Source organism: Equus quagga, chromosome 2, assembly GCF_021613505.1.
Source record: "Equus quagga isolate Etosha38 chromosome 2, UCLA_HA_Equagga_1.0, whole genome shotgun sequence".
NCBI lineage: Eukaryota > Metazoa > Chordata > Mammalia > Perissodactyla > Equidae > Equus > Equus quagga.
In genome coordinates this window covers 111,397,144-111,409,996 of record NC_060268.1, presented here as the reverse complement: position 1 = coordinate 111,409,996, position 12,853 = coordinate 111,397,144, and the positions used below count along the sequence as shown (strand labels likewise).

Sequence of the window (12,853 nt, the reverse complement as noted above, 5' to 3'; positions counted from 1 at the left end):
ACAAGAAATACTATGAAAATGATTCAACAATAAATACAAATAATACTTAAAAGTAATACAAGTAATAAGTGCAATATAAAAACCTGATGTTTACCCCATCTTTATGCCTTACTCCATCCTATAAGGACTAGAGTTTAAATGAGATAAATACTAAGGATATGATGAAGCTGAATGCTGTACACATTCTTTGGTTACATAAAAGCATGCACACAAATGTACACACACAGTGGGGTGGTTTATAAAAGACGCAGAGAATAATTAGGCTAATATTTATGTAATTTGGGTGGTGAAAATTATAGAAACCAAAACATGATTTATTGAGTAAACTACTATGAAAAAAACACTTTAAAATTCTTTTCCAAACCACTAATTAGGAAAATATTTGAAATTTATGTATGATGACAGGAAATTAATGTCTCTAACATAACATAACCTCATAACAGCCTAATAGAAATATCAACAAATAGGGTAAACCAGAAAAAAAAAATAAATGAAGAAATCTGGTTAATAAACATGAAATATACCCATTCTCACAATTCTCAAATAAATACAAACCTAAAATTAATTATAGTTATAAATATACACTCACACACACACACACACAGACATATTATAATTTTTTTCCCATCAAATTGGTGAAGTTTAAAGAGATATATGATATCCATCACAAGTCAGAGAGTAGGTTGGTAAAATATTGCCAGAAAACACTTTGGCCACAAGCTTGATTTAGTTTGTAGATACACAACTATTTCCATTATTAGGTAGGAAAATTTAGTTACTGTAAGAATCATTTTATTTTCTTAATACACTTCCAAACCCACAAAGTATCTAGGCTTTCCTATCCTCAGTATAAATTAGAATTAAATAGGTCCAGCACAGGGTATGTTATAGAACAATCCTGACCCTACAGGTAGCAATTACAAGTCACACATACAATTTCTAAAAGCACAACCATTTTTTTAAAAAGGTCATTTAAAAGAAAGACAAAACCACCTAACTAGCACTTCCTAATGTGTTCTGCTGACCTACCAAATTGTATGAGATTATCACCATCATACATTTTCGAACTGTTTATATGTAAATCCAGTAAGAAAACGGAAATAAAATGTCAAACAACCACAACAACAAAAGAAAATGTACCTTATAAATCTATTGAAGAGAAAGACGGTGCTGCGGATGACTCGCGCTGTCCGGGATTCTTCGTGCTGAGACCTAGATAAGTTTAAGCCATCATCCATGTGTCCTTCATGATGCATAATAGCCTATAAGGAAGCAGAAATAATGCTGTGATTCCCAACATCTATTTTCCAAAAGGGAGTTTCTGCTGATTAAAAATCCTTGGTGACAGATACATCTCATAATTCAGAGTTTTTGGATTTGTGTGTGTGTGTGTGTGAGGAAGGTTGGCCCCGAGCTAATCTGTGCCAGTCTTCCTCTATTTTATGTGGGACACCACCACAGCACGGCTTGACAAGCGGTGCTAGGTCTGCACCTGGGATCCGAACCTGTGAACCCTGGGCCACCAATGCAGAGTGCATGAACTTAATCACTACACCAGGCAGGCCCCAATGCTTGGGATTTTTTTTTTAAAAAGGTAATATAGTGTACAAACTATATATTTGTAACACTTCAGTGTGGTCTGTGCATCACTCCACAATCATAAGTTTATATTTCTGAAGCAAAACATGAATATTCACACTATATATAAAAGCCAGGAAGAGTGATTCAGACATTTTTTAACTAACCAAGTTCTTATTCATATGAAACAACAACAGAAAGACAGTTTCAAATATGTAAAGATTTGGCGAATATATCATTAACACGCTTTTCTTGAAATAAAAAATGATTTGAAGACACTAGTTAACTGGGAAGTATATAAAAATTGGGAGATCTAGATTGGGGAGGTCCTGGTATATCACGACCACACTGAAATCTCCCCATAAGAATTAATAGAGTAGGAGTGGCCTGGTGGCGCAGCAGTTAAGTTCGTGTGCTCCACTTCAGCAGGCCAGGGTTCACTGGTTCAGATCCTGGGCACGGACCTACACACGCACCGCTCATCTAGCCATGCTGTAGCAGGAAGTATGGGCACACATGTTAGCTCAGGGACAATCTTTCTCAGCAAAAAGAGGAGGATTGGCAGCACATGTTAGCTCAGGGCTAATCTTCCTCAAAAAAAAAAAAGATTAATACATAATTCTAGAAGTAGTAATAAGTTTATAATGGAGGTTTTAATTAGATTATCTCTTCTATGGCCTATAAAGTCTGTTTCACATGTTACTTACTAACTTAAGAAGTTTAGCCTTTTAACACCCTTGTCAAACTATTCTAGAAAGGCAAGCGTTATGTTAGCCCATGATGGAGAATATAAATACTATTCTGACTTTAATCCATGGTTAAGGAAAGACACAGTGGAGTAATGACTAAGAACCCTGTCATTACTGCAGTGGACTGAAGACAGGGAGTGGCCGGAGGTGAGATAAAGGATCGGGTTTGTCATGGTAAGGAGGCTGGAATGACCACAGGAAGGCAGGCTCAGCCAGGACGTGTCTAAACAGGGCAGTCGCAAAGTCAGGGCGGACTGGAAAGAGGTGAGACTGAAGGCAGAGAGACTGGGTAAGAGGCTATGGGAAGAGTGCACAGGAGGCACGAAAAAGAATGAACTAGATTTGTGGGGATGGAGCAGAGGAAGCTGATATGAGGTGAAAAAAGATAAAATTGTCAAGGATTGGTGTTTTACTGAACTCAGCAGAATGAGGCAACGAAATTGTGGAAACTCTTGATATTTAGTTCCCATATGAAATTTGAAAGACATATATATAGAGTTTGCTTTAAAATGTTCATATTTTTAGTAGACCATAAATCCTTTTACTTGCAACTGTTTAAATTTATAAAGAAAAGTATGTCATGAGGTATGTGGTTTTAAAAATTCTTTCAAGGGGTATATTTATGAAAAAAAGATTGAAGACAACTGGTTAAATTGGTTAATTGGAAAAATGAAAGACTTTTTTTTTTTTGCATTTACCACTTACGTATATTGAATGGTAAATCATACCTGAAGAGTTTCTGATGATTTTCTGGTAGAAATTTACTTCTATCTTTACAAAAATGCAGGTGTACATGTTACCATTTCTACCTATATTTCTCACATAACAATATATCATACTCAACTTTTAATAAAAGCTATATGGAAAATGTGACATTAGGCAGAGTTCTTAGAAAGTAATATGTGAGTTAAGAATTTTCCTTTGTTTATTCTTTCAGTTCTTTACTATTTGTGAAATCTATTTTGAACTTTTACCTTTCTGGTAAATTTTGAGGCTTAACAACATTGACTGCAGTATGGCGGATCCAACAAAATCATGATTAATAAAATGAAAAGCCCAACAAAACTCATGTCCAGTATCACAAGCAATGATAGTGTTTATCCTTGAGTGTGATAGTGACTAGAAGGGATCATGGAGGTGGGGGGCCGAAGGTGTTTCTAACATACGTAGCTTTGAATTTTCTAGAACCCATATTCAAAAAAGTTTTTTAAAAAAATTAAAATTAATTTTAGTAATATATTGGATTTAATGCAATATATCCAAAATATTATTATCGCAACATGTAATAAATATACAAACTTGTTAATGGGATATTTTACATTATTTTTTTCAATCCTTATCTTCAAAATCCAGTGTGTATTTTATAATTACAGAGTATGTCGATTTGACAACAAATTATTATTTAAAGTACTTGACTTGTTTTAGAATTCATGACATTTATAGTTGGAAAAGTACATTCAGATACTTAAGTTGTTCCAAACATGGATAAAAGTTTTCTAATAACTTAATCAAGCATAACTTTTTAAATTTAAATTAATTAAAATTTAACAAAACTAAAAACCCACTTCCTATAGTACTAGCCACACGTGGCTAGCGGCTACTGATTTAGCCAGCACAGCCCTAAAGTTAATTTCAAGTTTATGGGAATTATAAGAAACATGAGCAACAGGAAAAAATGGTTAGACACATCCAGAACATGGGACATTCTATAACTGGCCTGGGTTCTTAAAAAAGTCAGTGGCATGGGACAAAAATAAGATAAGGAATTATTCTAGATTAAAAGAGACTAAAGAAGCATAAAAAAATAAACAAATGCATGAACCTTGATTGGATTCTGATTTAAAATGAGCTATAAAAGACATTCTTAGGACAATGGAGGAAATATGAATATGAACAGAATATTAGATAATATAATGAATCATTATCTATTAGGTATAAGAATGGTAGTGTGGATGTGTCCATACACATACACATATACAGAGAGAGAGAAATAAGGAAGAAGGAAGGGATGGAGAGAAGGAAAGTAAATATTGCAAACTATTAATGATTGTTGAATCTAATATGAGGGTATATGGATATTCATTGAATTAGTCTTCTAACATTTTGTATGTTTGAAATTTTTCAAAATAAAGTATTTAGAAAAAAAATCTGGTAAATATTATGGAAGAGCCATGGCCAAATATCTTTATCAAAATACAAATTTGTTCTGAAGCCCAATCAAACTCTTTTGCTCCAGTTTGCACGTTAGCTAGTGACCTTCCAAACGCTAAGATGGCACTCTGTACACTCAAAATTCTGCGATGCTAATGCAGTTGGAGACCAAGCGAATAGGTGTATGTGGGATCTCCTTTACTCAACTGTAACTTCACACCCTTGAAAATATATGTTTTCATTCAAGAACCATTGATTGAACATCTACTGTGCTAGATACTGAGAATACAGAAATAAAAGATGTGGTTCCAGTGCCCAGAGTCTAGTGATGGAGACAGATCATAAATCAGGATTATACACCTTTGTCGTGTCTTTTCCTTTCTGCCCCTCCTCCTTAGACTGTGAACTGAACATAGTCTAACCTCTAGGCTCTTTGGCTTCTGTAGACCTCAAAAGGCTGCTGCAACTCTTTGGATCCAAACATGCAACAACAAGGATAAAAGTTACATACATTTTGCTGAGTGAAAAAAGCTATATCCAAAAGCATGTGTGCTGCATGATTTCACTTATATAAAGTTCTACATCAGGTAAAACCAACCTCTGGGAGGTAAAGACCACAAGAGAAGTTGTTCCTGGGAAGAAGGGGCAGGGAGAATCTGGAAAAGAATTTTGGGCAATTTTCTGGGGAAACGGAAATGTTCCATATTGCGATGTGTTTGGGTCATACAAATGTATCCAGTTGTCAAAACTCTACAGTTAATTTTTTGCATTCCAGTGAATATAAGTTTTACCTCCAAAAATTAAAAATAAGTAACAGTAATAATCCAGTGGAACATGGCATGGGGGTGGAGGTGTAAATGAAACAAGAACAGGAGAGCACTGAAAATGCTGAAGGTTAACAATGGATATGTAAGGCTTCATTGTATATTTTGTTTTCTTTGTATATATTTGAATTTTCCAAAATAAAAAGTTTAAAACAGCCAGGCTCAGTAACAGGAAATAAGGAATGCTTTACAATACTGAATACAAACATATGAATTTAAATTTATGAACCTAGATCAAAGACTTCAAAGACAAGTGATCATCTCATTATAAAGATTACACAGGTCTGCAGAATTGTCCCAGGATCTCCATCCAAAGCTCAGAGTTAGGTAGTGTAAGGATGCATTTAAGCCCAACCCCATCTAAGCAAAATCAGCCTTCAAATTCACCAAAGTCAGCACTGGTCCCTCTAAACAGATCACAATAACGATGAACAATCTATACTGGAATGTATATATGTTACATTTAATAAATCTATTGAAAATAAAAATTTCTGCCCCCTACAGTCTTCTTTTCCAAGCTCTCCCATTTGGAGAAATAACCTGTGTCTGGTTATTTGGTTCTATGCACTGTATTACATGTTGGTGTAAAAATATGAAATACGAACAATCTAGTACTATGTACTTGCCCTAAAGGAGTTCATAAATTAGCAGAGAGAGAGAGACATGTAGCCTAGTAAATAAAACAGCACAGGGAGTGTATATAAAATTTAAAAACTTATATATGAATATTATGAGGACATAAGGGAGGTTGCAGGGGATAAGCTGAGATAGTCAGGAAGAACTTCTAAGATCATCTTTAAACTTCACCTCTGGTGGATGGCTAGGAATTGGGCAGAGGAAAAAGAACTTGTAAAGCGTATTCCAAAGAGAGGAAATGGTATATACAAATGCACAGATGTGTACAAACCAGGGCTTTTTTTTTTTGAGGGGTTGCAAGGAATGTGCTGTAAGTAGCATGCTGGGGAAACTGAAGAGGATGCTTAGAGATTGACCAAAGAACAGGAGACTGGGGCACAGCTGAGGTGGAAGGCAGGTCAAGAAGGGGATCACATTACTATGGAAAACTGTGGTCATTGTCTTGCAAGCAATGGGGTGTCAGTGAAGGACCCAGAGACGAGAGTACACTACATGAGCACTTCGGCATTTTAGAAAAATCATTCCAGCAGCAGCATGCAGTGAATCAGGTAGACTAAGCTAGACTTCAGAAAAGAGTATATTTCTTCATTTAATATTTAAATCAGTGATGTAACATCCAGCAATGTTCATCTTACAAAAAACCAGAGTTTATTATGGTGGGATTTGATGTTTAGCATGTAAATAATGAACTTTAGCAGATGGCTGAAAGTGTTAGCTACCTCTTTTTGTCTTGCGTTTGTGTTTTTTGTCATGAAAAATGACTGCTATCAGGAGTGTTTTTTTTTTTAAAGATTTTATTTTTTCCTTTTTCTCCCCAAAGCCCCCCAGTACATAGTTGTATATTCTTTGTTGTGGGTCCTTCTAGTTGTGGCATGTGGAACGCTGCCTCAGCGTGGTCTGATGAGCAGTGCCATGTCCGCGCCCAGGATTCGAACCAACGAAACACTGGGCCGTCTACAGCGGAGCACGCGAACTTAACCACTCGGCCACGGGGCCAGCCCCCTACCAGGAGTGTTTTTATATAATCTTACCTTGCGTTGTATGGATCCCATTCTCACAGATTTCACATCCACAGACTGGTAAGTCAGCCACAGGCCTGTATTTACATGTTGGATGTAACATACTGAGTCTCCATATTTTATTTCAGATGTTCCCATGCCATCGACTTCTTTTCTCACTCCTACATCCAATTTTTCCTAACGAGAGAGGAAAAAAAAGATAATGAAAAGTTTAAAAAATACCAGTTTATATTGAAAGAATTTTGCCTTGTTGATAATATGTCCCTTGAAAAATTCAGCCCTTTGAAATCCGCGGAAACAATAATGGTCAAAATATTTTACTCTAGCAGTTCAACCTCTACTGAAAATCAAAGAAGGAAATTGCAAAAATAACTAAAATATTCTTGAATTATTCACACTGGTAGAAAATTATTTTGGCCTTAACACAAAACTTTATATTGCTTAATGGCAAACTCCAAAACAGAGATCTTAAAACTAGTAGTTGAGGCTTCATATTCTTTCCAGATTATTCTTTTCATTATTGGTAGTTAAGACCACAGGTTTGGGAGACACAAAATCCAGTTTTGAGTCCAGTCTCTGCCACTCATTACCTCTGTGTCCTTAGGACAAGTTAATTAAAGCTTTTCAGCCTCAATTTTCTCATCTGTAAATCAAGGTAACAAAAGTATCTCCCCCAGAGTATCAAAAAAAATGAGTGAGATAATGCATGTAAAGTTTTCAGGACAGTGCCTGGGATAAAATAAACACTCGAGTACATTTTCAGGATGTTGACCATGAAAATGGTGTCGATAATGATGATGATGCTAACAAGGATGTTAATGATAACAATGACTTCTTTTGAGCTAATCAAAGCTACACTTCAATTTCTGCTCCTGCAATTTCCAACTTACACTACAAACTTGTACACTCCTAAAGGGCTCCTCTGCTAAGCTCCCTAGGCTACGAAGAAGCAATCCATCCTCTGATACCAAGTAAACGTTTCCTTCAAATCCTTGTTTATTTTAATGCTTCCTCCTTCAACACGCCCCATGTCAATTTTCCCTCTCATGCTTAATTCTGATCTTCAAGAACTCACTGTCTTGGCTTTCCATAATCTTGGGTTCTGCATCTGTGGATCCAACCAACCATGTACCAAAAGGCCTGCAATGGTTGCATCTGTACTGAACACGTACAGACTTTTTTTGCTTGTCATTATTTCCTAAACAATCAGTATAACAACTATTTACATAGCATGTACATTGTATTAGGTATTGTAAGTAATCTAGAGATGATTCAAAGTATACAGGAGGATTGTGTAGGTTATATGCAAATAGTATGCTTTTTTATATAAGGGAGTTGAGCATCTGCTCAATTTTGGGTATGCCTGGGGATTTTGGAATCCCTGGGGATCCTGGAACCAATTACCCACAGATACCAAGGGACAACTCTAGTCCTTAAAATAACAGTAAAAAACTAATGCTCTTTTGGTTGCAGTATTTCCTTTTGTGGTTTCTTATTCCCCTCCTTGGTCTAACTTTCCTTGTTAAGTTTACTTTAAGTTTCTTCTAGGTCTCTGGTTATTTGACTGTTGTTTGAAATTAGTAATAGTTACATAAATATTTTTGAAGATTAACTTGGAGTAAAAATTTATATCTTTTATACCAAAAGCAACAATTTAACAAAAACAAAATTTTGATAGATTTTTCATATCATTTTCACACTATACTAATGAAAAACTCTAAAATGTTTATGAACCTCTATCAACAATTGAAAATTAAAATGAGTTGAAATTCTTAATACAAAAAGGTCAAGATCATCTAAGAAAATGAATATAATTATAAATTAAGTTGACTTAACCATTATGCAAATAACTTGAAACACTATTCTACGAATCTGCAATAAAACAGATAATTAACCATTCCAATTCCATTCTATCAAACAAGATAAACTACTAATCTACTTATACCAACTCTATCAATGAGAAAATTAAGTTCTAAGGGAAAATATAACAATGCAATTATCCCCTCAGACTAAAACAATGAGCCCCTAACATTCTAACTTTTTGTTTTTCTTTTATCCAAGGACATTAGTTTGTAGTCTATTTATAGGCTCATGGATTGTGTTTTGAGAAGTCAAAATTGCCAATTGTAAAGACACGCTCTGTTTGCTTTTTATTTAAGTGGTTCACATCGCTCGCTGGGTTAGAAGTTTTAATTGTGCAAATTCATGATGATAATGTTTTAGTAATTACTCGGATCCTCGAGTCAGGTCAGAACTATTAAAGTGACATTAGGAAAAAAAAGCGTGATTATTTTCTGTATGAAAAAACAAAGGCCAGTCATATTCTTTCCTTCTTTTATTTCCTGTCATTTTCTGTAGCTCAGGCTTAGGAGAAATTCAGGTGAAAATAATCTAGATGTTTAGAAGAATCATAAGCACAAGCACAACATGAGTCAAGAAGGTGACAGTTGGTAAAAGCATCGAACAGAAAATTAGCCTGTATTCCTAGAAATAAAATGCCCAGATTAGGTAAGTAATAATCTCACTAAAACTCTATTAGCTACACTATACCTAAATTAGTGGCCTCTAGTTTCAGCATCACCTTTTTTATTTTATTTCTCTTTTGAGTTATTCTGGCTGTGAGAAATGATGGAGTACTTTAGTTGGACTAATCTTCCCATAAATAACAATAAAATTTAGAAAAAATACCTTTCAGAATCTATTTGAAGGAAGCTGAGAGGGACAAAGAGCAGAGAGAAATTGGAAAGTAGACTTTTCTTTAAAGACAAACAGCACCCAAGTGCTTTACAAAAAGCTGCTTTTTGCCTCGGGGCATAGCGTACCCAATCAGCCCACAGCCCAGTGCTGCCTTACTGGCTTGAGGTAACAGAGGACACATTTTAGGGCTCACAAGTAGCCAGAAAATTGCATGAGCTAAGTCCTGGATCAGAGCTATATCCACAAAATCTGCTTATAAAATTCACTCAAATTCTTGCTGACCACTAAACTCAGGGGAGGCTCAGCATAATGGCAGCTGAAACTGAGCAGACATATAAGCAAGCATCCACTGCAAAAGAAAGAGAGAGAAACTGGAGTTTTAGTCCAGCAAGGTTAACTGCCTGCCAAAATCAAAATAATCCCTTAGAAAAAAATTTAACAAAATTCAGAGTTTTCAGTCATTTCTAATATGCAATATACTGTTAAAAGTAAGTAGATGTTAAGAAACAAGAAAATGTGATCTATACTACATTGAAACAAAACAAAATATAACCTATACTAAAGAAAAAAAATAACAGGCTATAAACACTGATGCAAAGATAGCCCTTACAATTAGCAGGCAAGAATTTTAAAGCAACTATTATAAATATAAAATATGTTAAAGGACATTAACGAAAATATACATATAATGAATAAACAGATGGGAATGTCCGTTAAGAAATATGAAATGTAATAACAAAATGAAAATAATAATTGAAATACAAAATTTATTGGAACAGATTAACATCAGTTTGGAATTGTAGACTAAGGAATCAATGAAGTTCAAAACAGATCAATAGACATTTTCAATCTCAAGATCAGATTGCCAGTAAACATACTCCAACATAAGTACTTTGTAATTAAGTAAAAATTTCCCTCAAAAGACTATGTAAAATTTAATTCCTACATCTCCTGCATTTAATCAAAGAAATGTTGAGATCCTAACTATTATCTTAACATTCATTAACATCCACAGAATTTTAAATTTAATAGTCTAATTGTCCATTCTGTAATAATAATCTTGAGAACTATAAAAACACTCAAAGAGAAAAACTCCTTCTGACAGTCTAGAGGTATTGAAAGACCTATTTTTACTGTAAAAAGATTTGTTTAGGTTGTTATTTTCTCTTTTGATTCATGTAAACTCATCGCATGCCGTACTTCAACTACCAGAGAAATGATGGCTCTTCCTTGAAATTGCTCCTCAACTGCCTTCTTTCCCACTTGACTATCTATTGTTTTTTCAAGGACAGGAATCATATGTCTGGTTCCTTCAACCCAATGGCCCATATTCCCAGGATCAGAACTGTGCCTGCAGATATTAGATTCTCAAAAAAGATTTGTTAAATGAAAGAATGAATTTTTGGAGAGAAATCACATACTCCTTCAGATTTCTTATAGAAAATATACTTACAAGCTATTCCCAATCCTAACATTCAAATAATTCCACTCACCAATGCCTGGAAAATCTAATTTTTAAATGAACATCAAATTGGTTCTAGAACCAAAAAGGAACCGCCTGAAAAATATTAAGTGATATTTTGGCATTGGGTGTTCCAAACTGGTGCATGATAAAGCAAAAACTATTTCTAAACGTTTGTGGTCTTATTAAGTGGTATAAAGGCATTAGATATAACAAACTAAACTCATTAAGAAACTTGAACTAGTCCTGTAGGATTATGTTCTTATTATAAGAACTAGGTAGTTCAGAGAGATTCTTCTAGCATTAATTGAAATCATCCTTAAATCTATCCAAGTTATTCTTTCAAGTAGCTGATAGGAAGAAAAAAAGGCCTTTATCCTTAGATGATGGAGTGCTTGTTTTTGTAATGGACAGTTCTACTTAAGATAAATAATGGTTAAAGTCCGGAAAGGTAAAAGGTCAAAAGAGTTTTATTTTTTTATTTGCTTCTTTATGGCACCACATTGCAGTACAAACTAGTTGGTCACCATGAAATACGAATCTAAAAATACTACAGGGTCAGAGAAATTACTGGGGCTGACAGGCCAGCCAACCTGAGACCATCCAGGGCAGGGCTGCAAAAAAATATACAGCTCTCTTTATCCCTGGTGTTCAGAAATCTCGTGAGGAAACACTGGTGAATGGGTTTGTGGAGAAAAGGGATTTAAAACATTTTTTTGCGCTGGGAGAGTCTTTGAGGGGATTTCATAGCAGCAGTGAAACAAGGTCACAGAGCCTTGTATAATCCCTTCCCCTGGAGTGTGGGCTGGAACAATGAACAAGATGGCATTTCACTCCTGTGATTAGGTTACATTTTTGCAAAGGTGAGGAGATCTTGTGGATGTAATGAAGATTTCTAATCAATTGCCTTTGAGAAAATCAAAGGGGAGATTGTCCTGGGTGACTGACACTTAATCGGGTGAGCCCTTTAAAGAGAGTTGAGGCTTTCCCCGAGCCCAGAGACTACAAATAGCTAGGGCCCATGGGGTTCCATCCTGTTCATGATCTTCCTTTCCAGACCACCTGCACCACGGACTCACAGCTTGCTCAATCAGCCCTCCCAATCTCATAAAGCAATCCACATAATAAATCCCTTAATATATACATCTCTCATACTGGTTCTGCTTCTCTGGCTGAACTCTGACTGATAAACTTCATCCACAGAAGGATTCAGTGAGCTCACTCTCATGCTTACTGTCATTAAAAAGGATCAGCATAAAAACTATAACTGAATTTCTATATTTTCTGTAAAATCATAGCTGGCATTCTTTTCTAGTATGCTATCAACATCCCTTGAGAAAGGGTTACTGCAAAAAAATTGTTTTGAATTTAATCCTGATTAAATGCAAAATTCATTTCCATTGATAACTTTGTATAACTATTTTGATAAGAAAAAACACTACAAATTCTCCATTTTGCTTTTATTTTTAGATATTTAATCAATTACTGAACAATTGTAATAGATGATCACAGGTGAACAACATATCTTTTCTATCTGCTATTATTATTAAATCTTTAATTTTCTTATTTAAAAAGGCTTTAGTCTTACTACTTAAGTCCAAGGTCTGGATCTGCCACACAACTTATCTAAGGTTCAGTTTCCTCATCTGCACAAGGAAGATTAAAAATAGTATCTGAGCTTCATACGGTTGAACTAGGATTAAATGAGGTAATGCATGTTAAGTTCTTAGCATACTA

The 12,853-nt window shown here is 35.0% G+C and overlaps 1 protein-coding gene across 4 annotated transcripts in view; it reads right to left on the bottom strand.

The window, feature by feature from the left end:
- The window catches only part of RYR2 (ryanodine receptor 2), a 678,741-nt gene that overhangs the window by 339,039 nt on the left and 326,849 nt on the right, over positions 1-12,853 (bottom strand). For all 4 annotated transcript variants that reach the window (XM_046653495.1, XM_046653496.1, XM_046653497.1 and 1 more), the window contains exons 13-14: positions 6,970-7,134; positions 1,141-1,262 (exon numbers count right to left, since the gene is read on the bottom strand). In XM_046653495.1, coding sequence (XP_046509451.1) covers positions 1,141-1,262; positions 6,970-7,134 — 287 coding nt within the window. The remainder of the gene's footprint in view (positions 1-1,140; positions 1,263-6,969; positions 7,135-12,853) is intronic.